This window comes from Protobothrops mucrosquamatus, unplaced genomic scaffold, assembly GCF_001527695.2.
Source record: "Protobothrops mucrosquamatus isolate PMUCROS unplaced genomic scaffold, P.Mucros_1.0 scaffold1785, whole genome shotgun sequence".
NCBI classification, from domain to species: Eukaryota; Metazoa; Chordata; class Lepidosauria; order Squamata; family Viperidae; genus Protobothrops; species Protobothrops mucrosquamatus.
In genome coordinates, this window is record NW_015387923.1 from 234,111 (window position 1) to 256,235 (window position 22,125).

General features: G+C 41.1%; 1 protein-coding gene across 1 annotated transcript; it reads left to right on the forward strand.

Annotated features, from left to right (window-relative positions):
• Positions 1-2,173: 2,173 nt before the first annotated feature.
• On the forward strand, positions 2,174-21,774 carry CCND3 (cyclin D3). Its single transcript, XM_015823156.1, has 5 exons — positions 2,174-2,396; positions 4,373-4,588; positions 12,402-12,561; positions 14,448-14,590; positions 20,861-21,774. Exons 1-5 carry the CDS (start codon positions 2,208-2,210, stop codon positions 21,029-21,031), a joined length of 879 nt encoding a protein of 292 aa, XP_015678642.1. The 5' UTR covers positions 2,174-2,207; the 3' UTR covers positions 21,032-21,774.
• The last annotated feature ends 351 nt before the right edge of the window (positions 21,775-22,125 follow it).

Consider the following 22,125-nt stretch of genomic DNA (forward strand, 5'->3'; position numbering starts at 1 on the left):
TCAAGAAAAAGGTATGAGTCCTGGATATGAGATTGATATAAAATTTTCTCTTTGTGACACGGAACTCTTGAACTGATGAATTTATATCTTAATGTTATTATCCAGTTTATATTATTCTTGATGTTTGCAGTAATTTCTCCATACTTTATTATGAGTATTTCTTTCATGGCATTGATTCACCTCATTAAAAAAAAAGCACTGGAGAGAATACTGAATGGCACTGTATCATTTTGGCAGTATTTCCTCCTTTCCCATCTGTCAAAAGTTGTCTAAAGATCTACATCTTAAGTTTGGAAGGAACAGAAATCACTGGCACCCCTCTGGATTGCTACAAGTCTGGTAGTACCTAAAATCCCCTCATGCTCACTCCATACAAAAGGAAATTAAAGTAAATTGTCAATACGCCCATGCAGATCTACTTTGTGCTATGTGCACGTACCTGCTTGGCATCAAGCCATCATTTCCCTTTCAAAGGCCTGGAGCACTGAAGTCAAGAGGCAGGAAGAACATGGCAAGGCCAGCATTCTTGCAACTGGGAAAAGAAGCTGCCCCAATGCCGCAGTATTTTTGCTTTTTTAAAAGCTAATTTTACTCCAATTTTAAAATTTTAAAAACATTGGAGCAGAACCAGATATAAATCCGATTAACTCAAACTTAGTCATCATGGATGGCAAAGATTTTGAGCTGGTTTTAACTGGCAGAGTCCTCGTGTGAAAGTCTCCCTGTCCAAGCAACTTGGACAGGAATCAGTCATCCATCTACTGTATCCACAAAAAGGAAATACAGGAGAACTCAGGGTTTGCAGAAGAAAAGAAAAATCAGTCTGTTCTTATAGGTGATTCCCCTAAAATCCACAGAAGAATGAGCTTACTGATTAGCTGCCATAAAATTGAAACAAGGAAAAAGGAAAAGGGAGGAATGGAACACAGTGACTACAAACACGAACACTACAATATTTTGCTGTAGATCCCAGTTGTGCTCTGTGTCTCAGGTGTTCAGAAATGTCTTGGCTTGTTTAGTTAAATAAACATTAATGCATGTAGGAGAAGAATGGGAAATGGGGACCCCTCAGATTGGCAAAAATCATCTCTGCAGGGAAAAAAAACCAAGAGGGGACAAACTAGTTGTCCATTTTGGTCAGCAGCCTTGAAATGAATGTGAATGTGTCTATAAAATCGGATACCAGAGGTATCAGATATGGACTGCAAAAATCCAGACAAACCATCTCATAGCAACAAAAGCCATAATTCTGCTGCCATCCAGTAACTATCCATGGTTTAGAAATCAGTATTCTGTCCTTTTTGAGGAGAAGAAGTTGGAAGAGGGCGCAGTGACGGCCTTGAACGGAGCGCTGCCTTCTTCGTCCTGAAACTTTGGGTTAGGGCACCTTACCAGTGGCCATGTTGGCCATTGGGTGAGAGGGGAGGAGCCAAAATGCCACAGGCGATTTCCTAGGCTTGCACCAATCTGGGCATCGGGATATCGCATCGTGATGGTGGTATGTGGTCGGGAGACACCAGACAGTTTATAACCCTATTTGTGGCACACGCTGTCTTTTGAGAGAACTGCAGGCACCTTCGGAATACCGAGGGTTCCTTGAGTGCTGACGTCCTGCTTTGCAAGGGCGCAGAACCCAGATTCACACGTGCCAATCCAAGGCAGGCAACTGCGTCTTTGGCTACCTCGCTTTGCTACAAAGCGTCACGCTGCAGGATCCCCTCGCCACACCTCCTTTCCTCGTTGTGGCGGCCGGAATAGCCAAAGATCCTGAAGAAAATGCCCAGAAAACGGGATGGATCCGTCCGCCAGCGCCCCTGCTGCAAAGAACATTATGGCTGTTCGTAAAATAACTTCCCCGGGGTGGAGAGAAAGGAGGATCCCCCCCGCCTCTATGATGGTAATTCTTTCGCGTGGCCTAGAAAGGGGCGTCCGTCAGAGGAAGGTGGGCCAGAGGCCGACTCCGCCTCTCCGAAGGACCCGTGGCCGCACATTCATTCGTGTCAGTACTGCCGGGAGGTTGGAGGCACCTCGCAGGGGGAGGGGAGGCTTTTTGGCTGGGCTCGCCGGGTCGCCGCTGGATCCAACCCGCGCTCGGGCGGAGACTGCCGAAGAGTCCCTCCTCTCCCTTCCTCGTGGCCTCCGGCTCCCCGCTCGCAGCCTCGGCTCTCTTCTTTCCGTCGATACGTCCCGTCTCCGAATTCGCGCACATGGAACTGCTGTGTGTGGAGGGGGTGATCCGGGCCAAGCGGGATCCGCAGCTATTAAGGGACCGGCGGGTCCTGCAGAATCTGCTCAGCCAGGAAGAGCGCTGCTGCCTTCGCGTTTCCTACTTCCAGTGCGTGCAGAAGGAGATCCAGCCCTACATGCGGAAGATGTTGGCGTTCTGGATGTTGGAGGTTTGTGCCGGGGTGTCGCTGGCTCGCTCGACCGACCGACCGCCCACCCACCCTGTCTCCTTGAAGGCTCAGCCCGGCTTACCTTTTAATCGGTCGCCTTAGGAAGTGCGGTAGGGGTGGGGGGGTGGGGAAGGGTTCCCCTTCTTTCCCAACCGCTCGGAAGGAAACCTCGTTGGCTTTACTGGCATCTTATGTTCTGGCAAGTATTGCGTCGAGGTATAGGCGACTTTATGGCACGTTTTTTCTCCCTTCATTCCCTGGAATCTGATTTCTCCGGAATCCGGAGAAGTTTCCCTAGAAAGAAATGAGGCCTTGGGGTTAGCCTGGATGGAGCGGGAAAGCTGAGTCTAATGGTAGTGGCGGGAGAGATCAAAATTCAAACGTTTTGGGGGACGGCTTTTGCAAGGAGAGAGGTCGACCGAAGGTGGTTGGGAAGGGTTTGCGTTTGGGGGGTGAAGGAATCGATGCTTAATAAACAGCAAGTCTATCGGGGGGGGGGAGAATTGAAAAAGTAAATGAGGCCTCCAGCCCCTCCGTTTTCGCCCTCTCGATTTAGGCTGATAAAAAACCCACCCTGATGGTGCTGCGCCGGGGGAAAGATTCTTATTCAAGGAGCGTTCACCTTTTCTTGGCAGTAAGGCGTGCAACCTCTAGGTGGTCCCAGTCACTAGCCTTGTTTGTGCACAACATTCAGGGACTGATCAGTTTAGAATCTGCAGTTTTTCACAATTAAAATACCAGAGATGAAGATGGGTGAAATAAATAACCAACTAGTAAAGGGCAAATTTTAATACCCATCCCCTTCTCTACCAGAAAAAGAAAGGTGGAAGTCAAACTAGAATTGTCTTGCCTTATCTTATAAATAAACTGTTTTAGATAATTGTATAAGCCTAAATAAATTAGGCAGAACTTTTTTCTAAGCGAAGCAAGGGAGAAATACAGTTCCATTTGTTAAGATTCTTCCTGTGGGCAAACAAGATTCTGGATTACATGGATTTGTAGTCTAGAAGGGGACTCAACTTTTATATGCCTGCCTTATTTACTATCTTTGTTTGCAAGATATCAAAGCACTCAGAGAAAACGACCACTTTCTGCAACGCCATTAATGCATTTGGGTTATTAAATTCAGGTTTATAAAACCTTACTTGCCTGATCATCTGTAATAGGTAAGAATTGCTTTCAGGAAAACAAAGTAAGGAGCTCAGATTGGAATTCCTCCAGCCATTATACCTTAGATATGTCATAAATGGAGGCAGCCCTGTGCAGATAGACTAGGTGGAGTGTTTGAGGATTTAAATTCATTTATATGGCTTTAAGCTGATGAGACAGATATCAGCATCTTGAACAGGAAAGCTAAGTACATCCATTTAAAAAGCACCAGTTCCTATATGGGAAAGTCATGCAGTAAAAAATAATGAGTTTCTGCTAAAAGGGCTATGTTTATGGTTTAATTGTTAAATCAACTTAAAAGATTCAGTGGGAGCAATAGTAAATCAGCATAAATAAATAGGCCTAATCAATGGAGAAGATGGGGAATTAGGCTTTTTAAATTTTTGATTAATATTGTCATCATATGATGGCTTCTTCCATGGAAGTGCCATTTATTTCACTGATATTTTTACTGGCACGAGATATAAATGGCTTTAATGTTCTGTAGTAAATGAAATTAGGATAGTGAGAGGCTTTTGAGTACTTAGGATCTTATTCATTGCACATGATGCATCAGGCCAGACTTAAAAACCAAATACTGATTCTATAATGCAGATTTGACCTAACCAAATTTGCAGCAGAATCTAGAAGCAAAACAGAGAACATATTTTCACATCCCCTATTCTACATATTAACTCTCATATTTTCCTTTATATTTACAAATAAAAAAGTGCTTTGATAATGACTTTTTTGAAGAATTTATTTTCGGTATGGTAGATGGTCCCTGTTTATAAAATTCTTTCCCATTGTTATTGGGTTTTTTTCAGGTTTGTGAGGAGCAAAAATGTGAAGAAGAAGTGTTTCCCTTGGCCATGAATTATGTGGATCGCTACTTGTCCTGTGTCCCCACCCGCAAAAACCACTTGCAACTCCTGGGAGCCGTCTGCATGCTTTTGGCTTCCAAGTTGCGAGAGACCATGCCTTTAAGTGTACAGAAACTCTGCATTTACACAGACAATTCCATCACACCCTATGAAGTTTTGGTAAGCTTCCTTCCTTATTAGATATAATATTTCATATTTCTACAACTCAGCTTGTTCTGTTACCTAATCGTGGATGGGCACTGTGGTTGCTTTTTAAGTATCATATGGTTTTCCTTTTCCTGCTACATCTTAATCTATTTCTTTTCCTCTTGTACATGAACATCTGTTTTAGACTTTTGAATTTGGCTTATTGAGTGCAATTGCCCATTAATTATCTGAAATTAGAAGTGAATAGTAAATTGTCCCTTTTTGCTGAGCACATTAAATTTTAAGCACATCATACTTTAAGAATGGATAGATACAAACTCCCAAATGGTCATACTATGTAGTAAATGTTATTGGGTGGAAACAACGCTAAAGTGATGTGCATGGGACAAGACCCCCTCCCAAAACTGGAACTCATAAGTAAGAAGCATAGAAGGAAGAAATGTACTTGCCTAGCTGAGTCTTTCCTGTGTGTGCATGATCCAGTTATGCTTTTATGAATCTTTGTAATTATATTCTTTCCAAATGTAGAATATATATTGCAAAGAAACTCATTCCTTTGTCATTATTCATCTGCAATGAGAAGTAATCATACAGCAAATAGTATTTGAATAAAACAATATAGAGTAACAATTTCTGTTAAGGACAGAAGTAGTCCTTTGATGCTAGCTACTCGGGGATGGTTGAGAAATACAGGTTTTCCAAATTTAGCAAAATCTGATTTAAAAACGAACTGTCTCATTTAAAAATAAACAGTGAAATGTAGATATGACAGAAGAATAGCCATTTTTCAATGGTAGCTATAGTTTTGAACCTGCAGAGTACACCAATTACAAAAGGATGCTTGTAAATATTTTTAAAATATTTAAACGTCAGCTCTCTCAGAAAGTATGGCCAATGTTGTGGTCCTTGGTCTGGAAACATGTAATTTTTCTTTCAGTTCATCAATAGAATGACCTAAAATTGCTGCAATCAGTTCTGTCAAGAACAATCCACCACTTGCATCACAGTCTTTATTATCCTGTTACAGGTTCAAGTTCTATGTTCGTTTTTAATAAGGAAGCTCTTTTTAGCGAGACATTCCATGTAAATATAGTCTGTGTTCTGAATGTTTATATAAAACATATTTTTGAAGTTTCTGCAGGAGTCTTTTCATTAGATTTCAGACTAGATTGAATATAGTGCAGCATTTCTAGACACCAACACGTCTCTTAAGAAAATGGTGGAGAAAAAGTAAGCAAGATTATATATGCTTATGCAAGATTATATATGCTTGTGCTGTTTTCTATATTCAAAAGTTAAGCCAGGGTAGTTGACTTTCCAAGACATCGGCCATTGCTCTGTGGCAGAGCACTTGTTTTTCATGCAAAAGATCCTGATCAGATGGAAAAATCCTGCCTGATGCTACCCATCACCCTTGGCCTAATTCTGCATAGCCCAGTGTTTCTCAACCTTGACAATTTTAAGGCATGTGGACTTCAACTCCCAGAATTCCACAGCCAGCATTGCTGGCTGTGGAATTCTGGGAGTTGAAGTCCACATGCCTTAAAATTGTCAAGGTTGAGAAACACTGGCATAACCTAAGAAGCCTCTCCTAGTGTGACACCTGGGCCATTAGTTCTTAGGTCTCGACCTGTACTTTACTTTTCTGCCAGTTTCTTACAAATAAGCAATCATCTCTGCTCCACTTGGGTTCACTTAATCTCAAAATTCTCACTCAAGACTGTAGATGCATTAAATTACAGGTAGAAAAAGGAGATGGTCAGTAGAAATTGAAGAATGAATGAATGAGACATTTGAAGAGTTGACATATCCTGCTAGCAGAGCTGAGAAATGTATACTAGATTTTACCCAAATCCTCAGAGCAATAAATTGTGTCTATCCTTTGAGGAGCCTCTGCAGGATTCTTATCCATTGAAGGTGACAAGCTCCTGTCAGCAGGATAGGTTGATTTAGCTCAGGGGAATGTAATCCATCACTGGAAATGGCCTGAGTTAAATAATTGTTCTAAAGCAGCTTTCTTCTTTCTTATTCACATATTTCCTCAAGATATTTGGATTTGAAATGGTTGATCTATGTAAGCATTGAAATCATTTGTTTGCAGGTAAATAGGAAATCATATGGAGATTGAGCATAGACCAAGTAGCCTCCGTCCTGTCCCAGAACGTCTGTTGGAGGTGCAATTCCTATTTCTCCAGAAGGAGCTCCACTGGCAGTAGAGCAGCGGTTCTCAACCTATGGGTCGCGACCCCATTTGGGGTCGATCGACCATTTCACGGGGGTCGCCAAGCAAGGCTGTCCGCCATTTTTCCCCCCTTTTCCGGAGGGTGCCTTACCTCCCTTGGGCTGGGCCAGCTGGTGGTCGGTCTGCTCCATCTCTGCCGCTTGCCAGCTACGCCTCGGCCGGCGCAGGGGGCGGAGCCACGCATGCGTGGCGCTCCCGGGCAGGGAAAGACTTACAACCGGTTGGGTAGTCCTCGACTTATGACCGGTTTAGTCCTCGACTTACGACCGGTTGGGGGGTCGCAGCATTAAAAAGGTTGAGAACCACTGCAGTAGAGGGATGCCATGGATCTCCTTAGAAATTTAATTGAACTGTCCGAGCTTGTTTGCTTGTCAGGCAGTGGAGTTATCTCCATTTCAGCATCAGTCAATCCAAGCATACAGGGCAAGGATTGCTCTGCCAGCTGTTTCAATGATCAAAGTTAAATACCGCATGGATAAGTAGCCAAATAATAATAGATACATTGTGTAGCTTACTGTCTCATATATAATAATCCCCGTTCTTCAAAGCCTCTTTCTCTTGTCCTTAGTTGCTTTTCCTGGTAAAAGAATGAGCTAGCTTAGACTGTTGGACAAAGAGCTTTGGATTCAAATATAAACAAATATGAAGGAGTGTAAATTTTTAACACCTTTGCATTTTATACTTCTTTTTATTGAACATGTAATATTGATATTCTTTTAAAAAAATCAGATTTAAATATAACAAATCAGATTTTAAAATTATTTTCCTTGTCAGTATGGCACTGATTCCTTCAAGGAAGCTGTAGCTAGTGCCCACAGCTTGGTTGTACTATATGTCTCTTCAGCCCAGCATTAGTCATGATTGCAGAGGATGATGGAGTTGTAACAAAGAGAGCAAAGGGGAGTGGGTCAAATATTCCACCTGTTTTCTGCAGGTGTTAGCTAGACACATTTTGTATGTCAAAAGAACAGTAGCTATATTTTTTCCTAATATCATTGGAAAGAGGGTAATTCCCTTTAATTTTATGGATCTCGTTTTTCAACTCCTAAAAAGAGTGTTTACTAGAACATTCACTGTCTACTCCATTGGTTTGCATTTGATTTAAGAGGGAGGGAGTTGTATTCACATGGACAATTAAGAATGAAATTATCATTATTGTTAGACTTTTAGATTTTCTATGAAACAAAAGTTATCCATTGCCATCATTCATTCATACATTTTTAGATTACTCATGCATGTATGCAACCCATCCACTCATAGAGATCTCTGGAATTCCTCTTGATTTCAGACCACCAATAAGGTCAGGCTGTGGGACTGATCCTGATTCCACTCTGCTCCTGTAAATGTGCAGGAAACTCAGTAGAACCCCAACTGATTTATTTAACAGTAACAAAGTTTCAGAAGGAAAAGATTATAAAATCCCTCTCAACTCAGCCTCTAAACTCAGTTTCTTTTCATCTGAATTACATGACTGTTCTGGTCAGTATGGTGAATGAAAATATATTTGTTGCCAATGCTTTGAATCTGGCCACCAAGTCTGTTTGAAGGCATAAGCATCAAAATGTGTTAGGAACTTGATCTTCTACATGGAAGAAGAATCCAAAATCAACTGGGAAACTGATATCCTATATTCTGTGACTGGACTGTGGAATGCCTTCCATCCTGCTCTTTGAAGTTCACCAACACTAAGAAGATAGGTCAATTATCTCTTGAGTCATGCAGGATGGCATCTGCTTCTGGGTTTGAGAGTGTTAATTCTTCACTTACCCAACCACTTCCCTCCTGTGTGCTAATAATGTCCCATGCTTCTTTCTTTCACAACTGGGCAGTGAGAGTGATCCAGGGAAAGAAAAGAGAAAGCAACTTTATCATGGTTTGGACAATGGCTGCATCCTGGCAATTTATCTGCCAGCTCCTGGAAGGAAAGCTACCTCACTTTCCTAGCAAGACCAATTTCCTCTTGAAAAGAGGAGGATGCCTGCTTGACACCAGTTCAGCACTCAAAATCATGCTGAAGTTATTCTTAGTATAAGGAAATGATGCAACAAGGAATTTATCCACTTGAAGGAAGCTGGATTTCCGTCCACGGGTATTATCTAAGCTGTTGTGCACTTCATTCATTGAGCCAATTTGCTGCATGCAAGTTTAGCTGAAAAGATAGTTACAAAGAGTATTTCGTGTCAGCAGGTCACAAGGTCTTCAGCTTGATGGGATTTACTTTCAGCATTCGTTCATTAACCATCTGGCCTATCCAGCACTTTGGACTGTTGATCTTGAAGTTGGTCCAGTCTGCTCCATAGATAGGGAGCTATCATTTTACAAACGTGTTTAGACATTTAGCCAATCTTTATGACTTAGGGAACAACAACATTGACCTGGCTTTTTTTCAAGGCAGTTTACTGGTGTAAATTTAAATCAAAATAATTTTTTAGTATTTTTTTAAAGATGATTTCTTGTAATAGAAAGTATTTTTTCCTCCGTTATTTGTTAGATTTTTTTTAGGAACACTGTTCAAAAATAGTGTTCCCCTTTTATAAACTTGAGTTATTGAAGTCCAGACCACCAGCTAAAGAGCCCATCACCTTATTCTGGATATGCAGAAAGGGATCCAGTCCCTTAAAGTTTTAACTGTTGCTGCCTGCTGAGATCAATAGAGCATTGCTTGAAATTCACTGAAGCTTCTTATTTACAATATTGATTCTTCCTAATTACAGGATCTACATTTGTCACTGAACAAATTTGATGCTAGCTGCATCTGTGGCAGTTGCTCTGCTTTTTTTTCTCAGCTTGATGTGGTAATATGCTGTTTTTCAACTGAAGGGTGAGTTTTTCCATAAAACAACAGTAAAGCTGCAATGTAAGAATTTCTCTGAGTCATGCGCAAACTGAGAAGATTAAACCCGAATAAACCAAGAAGGTTTCTGACCTTACGCTTGAAAAACAGACAAAAGTTACTTTTTTCCCCCTCATGGCAATATTAAATGAAAATTAATATGGATACTTGAGCCAATCGAAACTTGGTTCTTACTTAAAGAAGAGACTGATAACAATTGCAGACAGTCAAATTGTCTTTAAAATTCTAGCTCTTATATTGAAGAATTACATAGAGAAAAGGGTGTACGGACATTTAGGAAGTGCAAAACCAGAAAACTTCTCACAGAAGAGAAGGCTGTCAGAAGAGCCATGCATGTTTCCTAGCAGCTGCCTACAAGTTGATAAAAGCAAGTATTTGTTGCAACATCAATAACAAAAAAGAAGACTCCTAATTGTGGTCACTATTGAAAGCTCTGTCTCATTCTTGGAAAGTTACTGACAGAATGAGATGTCTGTGACTTGGAGACCACATCACCTTAGCTTGTACAGGCTACTTGTGGTGTTTCTTAGGATTGCAATCCTGGCTACCATTTACCCTTATTAGCATACAAATATGCATCTATAGATTTTGTCTGAAACTGTGAAAAGTAAGGAAAGGTGAGAGAACAGGAGTTAAAAGAAAAAAGAAACAAGTGATTGGGGGACCAGTTGGGAGCCTGTTTAGATGTGATGTGACCCTATGGGTAGCCTAATAAGGGATTACAGAGGACACTGCATGTAACCTGTATTCAAGGAAATGGAATCATTTTGAGGAGCAAACCCGAATGGAAAGATGATCTGTGCTGAAAGATCAAAGGGAAACAGCCCATGTTCATTCTTTCAAGGAAGCTTGCAAAGCTCAACTTGTGCATAACTGCTTTGACTTCAAACGGCACATTGGAATTGAGTCGTAAAAATCTGCAGGCAAGACAAGGGCATGCACAGTGCCACTTCTCACATAGCTTTTCTGGTTAGTCCTTACATCTGTTTGAACTCTGGGAGCTGAAAAGCATTTTATTATATCTTGGACATGCAGTTTCAGAAGGCTAAATAGAAGGATAGAGCATGGGCGTGGTGGGGGGAACATGCTTGGGTATGCTGTTTAAGAACAAGAGCATGGGGAGACAGATAATACTGAGTCAGCAGTAAGGTTTCCAGTGCGGTATTGTCTATTAAATGGCAGTAGCTCTTCAGGGTTTCAAATAGGAGTTGCTCTCAGCCTAACATAGAGTTGCTGGGTCAGAATCTGGAATTTTTGGCATACAAAGAATGTCCTCTATCTTAAGTTACAGCCTCTGCCCAGTTGTAAGAAGAAACAAATCTTTTTTATGTGTTTCTGAATGTGTTTGTTTTTTATACTGCTTGACCTGAGTTGTTCAATGTAAGGGGAAAATTGAGGAAAGAGGTTCTTTCTTTCCTTCTTTCTTTCTTTCTTTCTTTCTTTCTTTCTTTCTTTCTTTCTTTCTTTCTTTCTTTCTTTAGGATACCATTGCTCTTGGTATTCCATTTGCCAATAAATCTGGTATTTTTATTTCCTATGATAGAGCATTTAAGAAATTAGAAAGAAAAGATTTTAGAAGATGAACCAGAGGATTAAAATGGGATATTCTTTAAGGCAAAAGAGGCATCAACAGCCTCCCTGAAAGTGCCCTTAAAACAATTGGATTTTGGAAGCTTGGGCCAGACCAAGGCTGATGGGATTTAGAAGTTAATATATGGATGGTGGCAGATGAAGAAAGATAAAGTATTTTGATAACAGGAAGAGAAGAAGAAAGAAAATGCCATCGCTCAGCTAGAATGGGGAGTTATTGAAAATGTTTCCATAGCATTTGGCAAACAAATTGTATACATCAGTGCTTATCAAACTTGGCAACTTCAAGATCAGATGTTTTGCTTTGACAGTGTGCATTTCAACTCATAGAATTCTATAGTGTGATTGGGAAGTTAAAATTACCAAATTTGAGAAGCACTCATATAAGTTCTTTGCCTAGAAAAGGCTGTATTTAGTTGTGCCTGACTACACAGGAGAATGAAGACATAATTGACAGATGTAGATCCTGTATTACTCTTTCCTCTGGTGTTTGTTTGAGAGGACAAATGCTGCATCCATCAGGTGCAATGACAGAAGGATTTGCACACCCAAACTGCCAATAAGCACAGTTTGGTGGTGGAAACATTTTGCAGTACAGGTAGTCCTCAACATGTGACCACAGTTGGATCAGAATTTCTGTTGCTAAGCAAGGCGGTTAAACGTTCAGACAGTTTCACCCAATTTTATGACCTTTTTTTGGTCACAGTTGCAAAGCAACTGTTGTTGCTTTGTTGTTAAGCGAATCACATGGTCATTAAGCAAATCGAGCTTCCTCCTTGTCAGAGGCTGGCTTAGAAGGTAGAAAATGATGATCACATGACCCAGGATGTTGCAGCCATCATAAATGCATGCCAGTTGCCAAGCATCCAAACTTGGATCACTTGCTGTCAGGATGCTGCGGCAGTCACAAGGGCAAGGACCTTCATAAATCACTTTTTTTCAGTGCCATTGTACCTTTGAACAGTTGCTAAACAGGACTATCTGTATACAGATTCCAAGGAGCAATAATCTTTTGCTGGGAACTTGAGGAAAAACACAGTAAGCCTCACGGATTTGGCTTTTTTTTTCTTGTGTGATTTTCTTTTAAAAAAATAATTCCCTGTTTTGCTTGCATAATCTCCCCGCCCTTCCTTCCTTAGGACTGGGAATATTTGGTCTTAGAGAAGCTGAAATGGGACCTGGTGGTGGTAATAGCAAACGACTTCCTGGATCACATTCTCCATCGGCTGTCACTTCCTCAGCATAAGGTACACTTGGTAAAGAAACACGCCCAGACCTTCATTGCATTGTGTGCCACAGGTATGTTTGTGTTTGAAAGGGTGAGTCTCTCTGGAAGGGAGAAGCAGCTTAATTTATAAACTTTGAAAAGGGAGGCCTTGTTTAATTGATAGCTGTAGTAAACTGATTCTTTCCTCAAAGAGGCCAAAGATCCCCATTGATTGAAGTCCGGTTTCTGTCTCTGTAAAGCAGGGATGGTAAATATTTCATGTTAAGTGTGCCATTATCTATAAAAATGAAATATGACATAGTAATCCCAAAATGATAGTTTGCATAATAAAGACAAATATAGTCCTAGAGGTGAGTTCACAGAAGCATTTGGCAATTGGGTTCCATGGTAGAGGTTTTTTTTCCTAAAATCTGTGATCAACTTGTTCTTTCTAGCCATTTTATAAACAACTTTACTACTGTGTTGAAGAAAATAATCTTTAGTTCTCTTCTATCATCAGAAAGATACATCCTATTGATCATTTGAACTGGGCATCAGGTCACTCCTTAATTTTTGTACAGTCTTAGAGGAGAAATGCATCTTTCTCACACATTAACTACTTATTGTATATGTGCAAGGATAGAGCCTATCTTTTCTTCTTCCAGGAAGAGGCATTTTTTGCTTATTCTAACATGCTATCAAAAAGAAATAGCTATGTAACCTTATAGATTATTCTTAGGTTGGTTAATTAAACATCTTAGGTAGATTTTATGTCCCTTTTTGTTGGTGTCCAAGTAGTGTAGGAAGCTGCCAGCCACTTCCAGTGTTTTTCATTCCAGTTTTTGATGACTTTGGAGTAAATTTTAGGCAATAATGGTTTCCTTCTTCTGTAGCTGGCAGATTAATCAAATACTAATGTCTGATGTGCAATAGCATTGACTGTTAATGATGATTGATGAAGATTGATGATAATGACTTGGAAGCTGGGATTTCATCAAATGTATGCTTCCTCCCGACTCTTGTAAATATGCTGATAATAATTTTGTTGCAAAATAATTTACATAAGCTAAGAGTATGTTCTTTTTCAGTTTGGGAGGCGCTTTAAAATTATGAAAATGTGTTGTGGTCATGGGTCGCAAAAAACTAATATTTATGAGATTGCTCCTGCCAGCATCTCTAGATGTGCACCACTCATAATATTGTCTGCAATCCCAGGTTATTTTTACATTTTAATAGGGCAAAAGAAGAGCATACTTTTACATTTTATTTTCTAAACATCCTGTTGAGGCTTCATAATAATAGCAATGGCACTTAGACTTATACACCACCCCATAGTGCTTTACAGCACTCTTTGGGCAGTTTACACAATCAGTATATTGACCCCCAAAATCCGGGTCCTCATTTTACTGACCGCAGAAGGATGGAAGGCAGAGTCAACTTTGAGCAGACCTCCAAGCTGTGGGCAGGGTTTGTCGCAATACTGCATTCTAACCACTACGCCACACTCATCATCATCCTCAAAGTTACTCTTTAAAAAACTCTTCTTCTCATTCTTTAATTAGTTCATTAACATACTCTACCCATTCCCATTAGAAGACAGTGAATGTGGTGAATTCCAAGAGAGGTACTGTGGATATGTTGGTGGCAATAGGTCCCCATATCAACTGCTTCTACTGCAAGTCATTTTTCTTACTTAAAAATTAGTGTCCAATTCTGCATTGCTGAAATTTTGAAATGAGCCATCTGGTCAGGAATGAGGCAGAGTATAAATATTTTAAATAATGTTCCAAGGGCTAAGATGTTGTATTCTTTTCTGAAACTTGAAAACCTAACCTGTGCTGCTTAGTTTTAAATTTGCTTGGTTTTCTATCCTAAAGTATCTGCTTAAGCTTTCTTTGTGGACATTTCTCTTTGCTGAATGAAATAACTAATTAATTTGTTCCTCTTCCTCCCAATACCCTTTCTTCTTTATTTGTAGACTATACCTTTGCTATGTATCCACCATCCATGATTGCTACTGGTTGCATTGGGGCAGCAGTCCATGGCCTCTCTACCTCATCTGACCATTTTTCTGGCGAGGCACTTACTGAGCTGCTTGCTAGCATTACTGGCACAGAGGTGGTGAGTATCCTGCTTGGAGGCAATAGCACGCAAAATGGGAACTGGGGTTCTGCTAACGTTTTGTTTCTTGAGCCAAGGAAAGCTACTGTGGCTTCTTCCCTTCGCATTCCAAACTTGTTCTTGTTTATAACATGGGCAGAAAATCTGGTATTAACAGATGGCATTTAGCATCTCCTTCAGAAATCACCAGGCTGTCAAATCATTTCTTAAGCCTCTGTTTGATGATTAGAGACATCTGCCTCTTTTCAAAAAGTTTCTGGTGACAAAGCTTTTGAGCTGCCAAATCTAAGCTGACGATCCAATGTTGCTGCAGCAGCAACCTGGATAGTAAAGACTCTTAAAGTACTCAAATCCCAAGTTTCTGTTGGTTAATCAAAACATCTAACAGCAATAGCAAAAGAAAAATATAGCAATAATCAAACCCCAAATCAAACTATATACCATAAAATTAGCCACACTAAACCAAGGCTGTCTTTTTAAGAATGTGTTAGATGGAAAAAACATCTAGGCAAATAAAGAGAACTCTTTCAAAAGTCATTTGAAATGATGCTGCTGATATTGCTACACAAACAAAGAGAAAAAAGGGGCACAAACCAGGATTAAAACTTAAAATTTATTTTTCTGCCTAAGAAACCTCTTGTGCTTAAGTGAGACATGAATGTAGAGTTGCAGTTCAGAGAATTAAGGGGAGATGGGGACAATATGCTGAAGAAAATAAAACCAAGATTTTCTTGTTAAAATCTGTGTTGATAGATTCATCCATCTACTATTCTCACTTTTTACTTTAAAGTAAAATCCTCAGAAACCAAGAAGATTTATTGTGAATTACAGTCTTTCCCAAATCTGGATTAAACATACTTCTATGAGGTGGAGTTCATAAATTCCCACCTTTCCAACATATGGATGTAAAAACAATTATAAGTATAAAACATTAAAAATATAAAAGATTAAAATAAACTTTAAAAAAATCACAGCTTTTTGTTAATTGTGCTACTAATGGCTAGGTAGGGATAGAATTAGCTAATTTTGGTCTGACTTCCTTACCCTGCATGGAATGTTCAGTTAGAATTACCTTTAAAAATTCCTGTATTATCTTGTATTGCGAAATTTAAGGCATAGGTCCTCTTTACGAACTTTTTTCTATTGGGTTGTTTATCATGCCATCTTGTTATTAAAATAGTTAGAATCTTAGGAGCAGGAGAATAAGTTCCCTTGATCATGTGTTCTGCTTAGATTTTGGACACAGTAGACCTTCCAACTCCATTTTTCCTGGCTAATCCTGCCTGTCATATTGTACAAGCCGTTATGCTAAGTTTCTATATTCTTTCATCTACCACTGTAGCTGCTTATTTATTTATTAAATGTCTATGCCACCCCTTTCACTGATACAGTGGCTTTGGGCTGTTCAAAAGTTGTTTGGAAGCCTAGAATAAAGGCTTGTCTGGAAGAGTTGATACATTATGAGAAGCCACAGATGAAAGGAAAAATGTTAGAGCCTAATACGGCAAGCAGAAACACCTAACTCAGTGGTTCTCAACCTGTGGGTTGGGACCCCATTTGGGGTCGATCGACCATTTCATGGGGGTCGCCAAGCAAGGCTGTCCACCATTTTTTTTGTCCGCCATTTTTTCCCCCTTTTCCAGCGGGTGCCTTACCTCCCTTGGGCTGGGCCAGCTGGTGGTCGGCCTGCTCCATCTCTGCCGCTTGCCAGCTACGCCTCGGCCGGCGCAGGGGGCGGAACCACGCATGTGCGGCGCTCCCGGGCAGGGAAAGTCCTCGACTTACGACCGGTTGGGTAGTCCTCGACTTACGACCGGTTTAGTCCTCGACTTACGACCGGTTGGGATCGCGGCATTAAAAAGGTTGAGAACCACTGACCTAACTAGTTGTTTGAGATTCTTCTTCTCACAGCTCTGGAACACTTGTCATTCATTTTATACATATAAATCCACCCACTCGCCCCTGACATTTTAGAGATTACTTGATTTGGGAAAAGATTTTATATGCAGCCACTGACTGTTTGCCACATATGATTATATTATTAATGTGGCTGAGTCTTCTTTCAGTTCCAGCCCAGCGCAGAAAGCCTGTCACCTCCAGAAATGGAGGACAGTAGGGCCTTTCTTTGCCTGGTCAATGCAAAGATTACATGGTTGTCCCAAGAAGACATCTGCTCTCCTGGCAGGCTTCCTCTCCTTGCTCTGCATCCTTGGATTCCCAAGCCAGTGCTGCCTTTTCACTAAGCCAAAACAGTTGTGACTCTGCAGTACTCAGTGGGGTTGCTATACAAATTGGCTGTTCTTTAAAACTCAACTGCTTTTTCTTGACGTATTGTGGCAGCTTCTGACCTACCACTGAGTTCATGATTGCTGGATATTTGCAGATGGTTCTTCTATTGATTATTTACCTGATGCTCCAGATTAGTTATTTCTTCTTTTCTTTTGCACACTGGGGGGAGGGGTGTCTTTGAAAAGCAAAAAATTCATCCAAGCAGATAGATGTTGGAGATTAGGTTGGTGTATGAGGACAGGCTTGGAATTGGCTTAATGTCTGGTTCATATGGGTCAGTGTAGGATTCTTGCCACAGGCAAATATGGAATCTAGAGAAGTAGACTTCAGGTGGCATTCCAGAGCCCTCCCAGGTTGCCTTCTCAGGTTCCCAGGAAAAGCAAATTTGACATTCTGAATACTCTGTTACATGGCTCAGTCCAACTGGTGAATTGTGCCTTTCTTGCAGGTCTAGTAGTAAGTTGTATGACAACCGTGAAGTGAAAAACATGTTTGCTAAAGTTTTTGGCTTCCCCCCCCCATGCTTTCTGAACTGTCCGAGGCCAGCTGCTCACAAGCTGCTCTATGAATGAGAATGAGTCTGGAAATCAAGTTTGAGTGCTGAGCCTATGAACAGAGTTGATGGAGAACAGTAAGGGACAGGTGGAAAGTGGATAGAGGATTACAAAAGACGAACATCTCATAAAGAGAAGAAGTGATGATTTCAAAGCCCCATGCTGTTAGAAAGTTCTTGCCTGAATTGGAATGTCGTGTTTTATCTTGTCAATTGGGTTTTTCTCCTGTCCAGTGCTTTTCAGTTTCTTTCCCACTTTGCACTTTTTTGAGCTTTTGTCTCCTGAACTGAAGCTTGAAAGATGCTATAAAAAAGCTGGTATTTTCTCTTGCCCTACTATCTGACATTATTATTAAGCTTCAGCTGAATATTTAGATGGTGGAGGCACCAAGCAGAGATTTGAGTTATTTCCAGTCGTTTTGTTTTATTGAACTTTTCTGATTTCTTGGAAATAGCCTTTAAACCTGCTTTTTGCATTTATAGTGAATCTTGAGTATTGATTGAGATTTATAAGAAGATGGGCATAACATTCTTCCTATTTTTGGATGACAGTTTATCATAAAACATGTAATCAGGAACAAGTTTTAAAATTTTGACACATTTCCATTCTTTTTACGTACTTAGTTTTTAGATTGTATAAAAATAGAAACAATGAGACAGACTCAAAACCAATAAAGAACAGGTTAGCATTTGGAGGACTTGTACATTCTTTCTACCCCTTACAGCGTTCACACCTGTCCACTCACTCCCACTTGCATTTAATTCTTAGAATCACCCATGCTAATGCCTAGTATCTCTTGCGTACAACTCACTAGCTGTGTCAGGTGTCTAAGATTCTAGAAAGAAGAGTTGTGAATACATAGGTGATTTAAATGGTCATGTACAGTGTTTTTAAATAACAGTCCCAAGTCACGAGAATCTAGGACATGTTTTACAAGAAACAGTTCCTTGATCCATCTAACTCTATATTGCTACACATTGATTGGCGAAAAAAATACCACATTCAGACATTGCCAGTGTTCTAGCAAAGGATCATAAGGCCAAGAAATGAGGAAAAGAGAAGCTACATTTATTGTTGCAATGTTCTATTTGAGTATCATTGAAGTTCTTAGAGACTTGTGTGAGAACGTCTTGAGATAGAACTGAAGCAGCCTAGGATATTTGAGATTTAAGCATTAGCCACAAAGGACAGAAGCCCACCTATGGCTACTGCTGCCTCACACAAATCCCTTCCTGTCCCCTCAATCTGTGTAGGAGTAAACTAAACAAAAAACAAAAAAACCCCACACATGGAGAGAGTCTTCCTTCATGTGAATTCTCCCTCTGCTTCAGCATTTATTGCCATGTGGGAGTGGAGTTGTCATTTCAATCCATTTATTTTTTCTCTGGAGATCGATTTTGTTTTGTCACTAAGTTTGACGTTTGACCAATTGAAACTGCGTAGCTTGTTTTTCAGTTCATTGGCAATGCTGGGATCTGGGTTATATAATGAAATAGGAATAATTATTTCTTCCAGAGAGTATGTTCCTGCTTGATCATTAGAGTTTTATCTGTTGGAGCTAAAATTAGAAACATACAATAATCCCTTTCTCTCAGAGAAGAAACTTACCACGAGAAGTCCAACATTCTAAGTTGTATAATCAACCCTTCCTGTATTTCCTTATCATCTGCTTGCAAGCTGGCCAAATAATTTAGGGTGGGCTTTACCAAGCTTTTATGGGTGTTAAAAGAGGTTTTAGAGGCCACGTTTACTGGAACCATCTTGGGGGGGAAAGAGCTTGGGTGTTGCTATTTTTACTTGCCACATCCTCTGTCAGATTCTAAGAACCATCAGAGGATTCTTGGTAAGATTGTATATAGTACATGACAGGATCCTGCAAACTGAGCAGCCTCAAGGAGCCTGTTGAGGATCCACTCAAACCCCTAAGACTCTGCAGAGAAAAATAACATTGTGTTTTTTAGGCTAGAGCAAGAGGAGATGGTCCTTAGTCTTTATAGCAGGAGATGCAGTGAGCTATACTTAGGGCTTGCCACTGTGATTCATTACAGAACTGAAGGGGTTTCCTTGTTGCCCTGAGAAAAATTATTGCTGCATATAGCCCCTCCCAAATGTAAGGTCAAGATTTTCCCTTGCATTAAGATAAATGCAGTAACAGTACTCTCTGGAGAACACAGTCACAGGCAATCTAGCACGTTCAAATTCTTGGGAGGAGGGAACTGTTGAACGTTTCAAATGTTACAGTAATACTTCTCACTAGATAGCTTACCAGTAATGTGTATTTCTAGCAGTTTTTCCTCTCCAGTCCTGTGCAAGACACACTTCAATGCAAGTGTGTCTTTTCTGCAAACATTGTAGAAATGGGCTGCAGGCTCTCTTTCTTGGCACGATTTCCTTAGAGTTCCCAGTACACCAGGAAATACTTCTTTGAGGGAAACAAATTAATGTGCACATACATAAATACATGATTAGCAAATATTTAACTCTAATCATGCTGAATTTTTGCAGCTCTACTTTTGCAATAATTTTTTATGTGTTCCTCAGCTGTATGAAGGCCAAAATAGAAGAACAGTATCACTCCAGTATTCTTTGTTAAGTGTTACAAGAATCAGACTTGATAAAATCAAAAATGGTCCTGGATGGCCTTATGTTGCCAATTTCTATAAAAGCCTCTAGGTCAGTGATGGCGAACCTTTTAGAGACCGAGTGCCCAGACTACAACCCCAAACCCACTTATTTATTGCCGGGTGCCAGGTGGGCGTGGCTCACTGGGTGGGCGTGGTTGTGTTGGTCATGGCAGACTGGGTGGGTGTGGCCAAGGTGGGCATGGTCACCTCGATGTTGCTCATGGGGAGGGACGCCTGTGGGGGTCGGGCAGGGTTGGGGGAGATCCAGGGGGTCTCTGGCAGGTGGGGTGATGGGTAGGAGGCTCGTCCTGCGGGGTGAGGTGAGGCAGGGTGGGGGTGCCATTATCTCAGGGCAAGGCAAGGCCAGGGCCGGGGCAGCTGCTGCCTGACACCATCGGCCTCCGCACACAGAGGCCAGCGAGCGCATGGGGGCTGACAGTGTCCGTCAGCAGCCACAGCCTGCCGGCCCCTCGACCGGCGCACTTTGGGGCTCCGCAGCCCGCCACCAGCAATTCGGAGACGTGCCCACGGAGAGGGCTCTGAGTGCTGCCTCTGGCAAGCGTGCCATAGGTTCGCCACCACTGCTCTAGGTAGACTAGCTGGTATAAGTTGCATTTATTTGTCCCCGGTAGTAACTTTAACAAACCAGTCATTGATTGCACTTCTCACTTGGAATTTTCCAGTGTCAGCGTACCTAATATGATGGCTTCAAATATTTGAAGATGTTTGGTTGTGCTGAAAAAAGGCATGAAAGGTGCAAAATGTGGACATGAACAACTCTTCGTTCCTCTCCTCTCTTTCAGGACTGCCTGAAAGCTTGTCAGGAGCAAATCGAAGCTGCCTTAGCTGATAACCTGAAGCGAATATCTCAGCCTCAGCAAGAATATAACCCCTCCAAGAATGCAACATACCTGGACAGCCAGGAAGTCAGCCTGACCAGCACACCTACGGATGTCACAGATGTCAACCTGTAACAAGTCCTCTTGGTGACCACCCAGTTCTCAGAACGAAAAGGGCCCCTGGAACATTCTGCCATCACTGAAGAACTGAGGGAATTTCCCCAGTAGCTACCATATTTCTAATAAGACTGGGTTGTAGAGGACTTGGGTGGGACTCTTGCAGTAGAACTATTTGTGTTGCTAGCCTGGGTTTCCAAGGATCAGGAGAGCCTTCTGGGGTAATTGAACCAAACTTAAACTTGGGAAGGATGAGTGAGCATAGCATCAGTTCAAAACATTCATCGGTTTGGGTTGCTTCATTGGTGGGGCACTGCTGATATACTGCTACTTTATCTCAATCTTCGCTACGTGCCTATTGCATGTGAGTCAAGGGAGAGAATGCACTTTCGTTGCCTGAATCACTTCACCTTCCATAGTGACTTCTTGATGTTCACCTGAAACTTCCTTGGCTAAAGCTGTTTTGCTCAGGCTGCCTTTGGTGGGCATTATAAGAGCCCAAACAATATAGAGTATAGCACTGGAATCCCTTTCCAGCTTCACTCAGTGCCAAGGATATGTTAATTCTTTGAACATCTAGAGTAGCACAATCCTTGAGCCCTTCATTTGAGAATGAGTGGGGGGTGTGCTTGCTTTTTGTAGGTGCTTATAAAGGTGCTGCTGGTCATAGTAAAAACGTGGGGAGGCCCAAAGGGATAAATTTTACTTGCACCTGGTTGCCTTTGCTTATTCCTGTGAGATCTATGAGCTGCTTTATTTATTTGTAGGAATTAAATCTTGTAAAACTGCAGAATGAAGGGACATCAGCAGTCTGGTCTGTCCCATCTTGCCATATAAAATAGTGCCTTAATATTCTTCCCACATTCTCCTTCATACCTCTGGGTTGCTTACTTTGATTAGCCATTGTAGAAGTCATTCACATTCAGAGTACACCCAACACTTGCTGCTATACTTGTACGTAAAATCCCTCTTGTCTAGACTACCGAAACCCATTTAAAAGGCAGGCAGGAGAACTGCATGCAAAAGATGTATGGAGTGGGAGTAAATAAAAAGTTTTCTTATGAAATCACCTGCTTTAGTAAGGGGGATAAAAGATGAAAAAAAATTCCCCT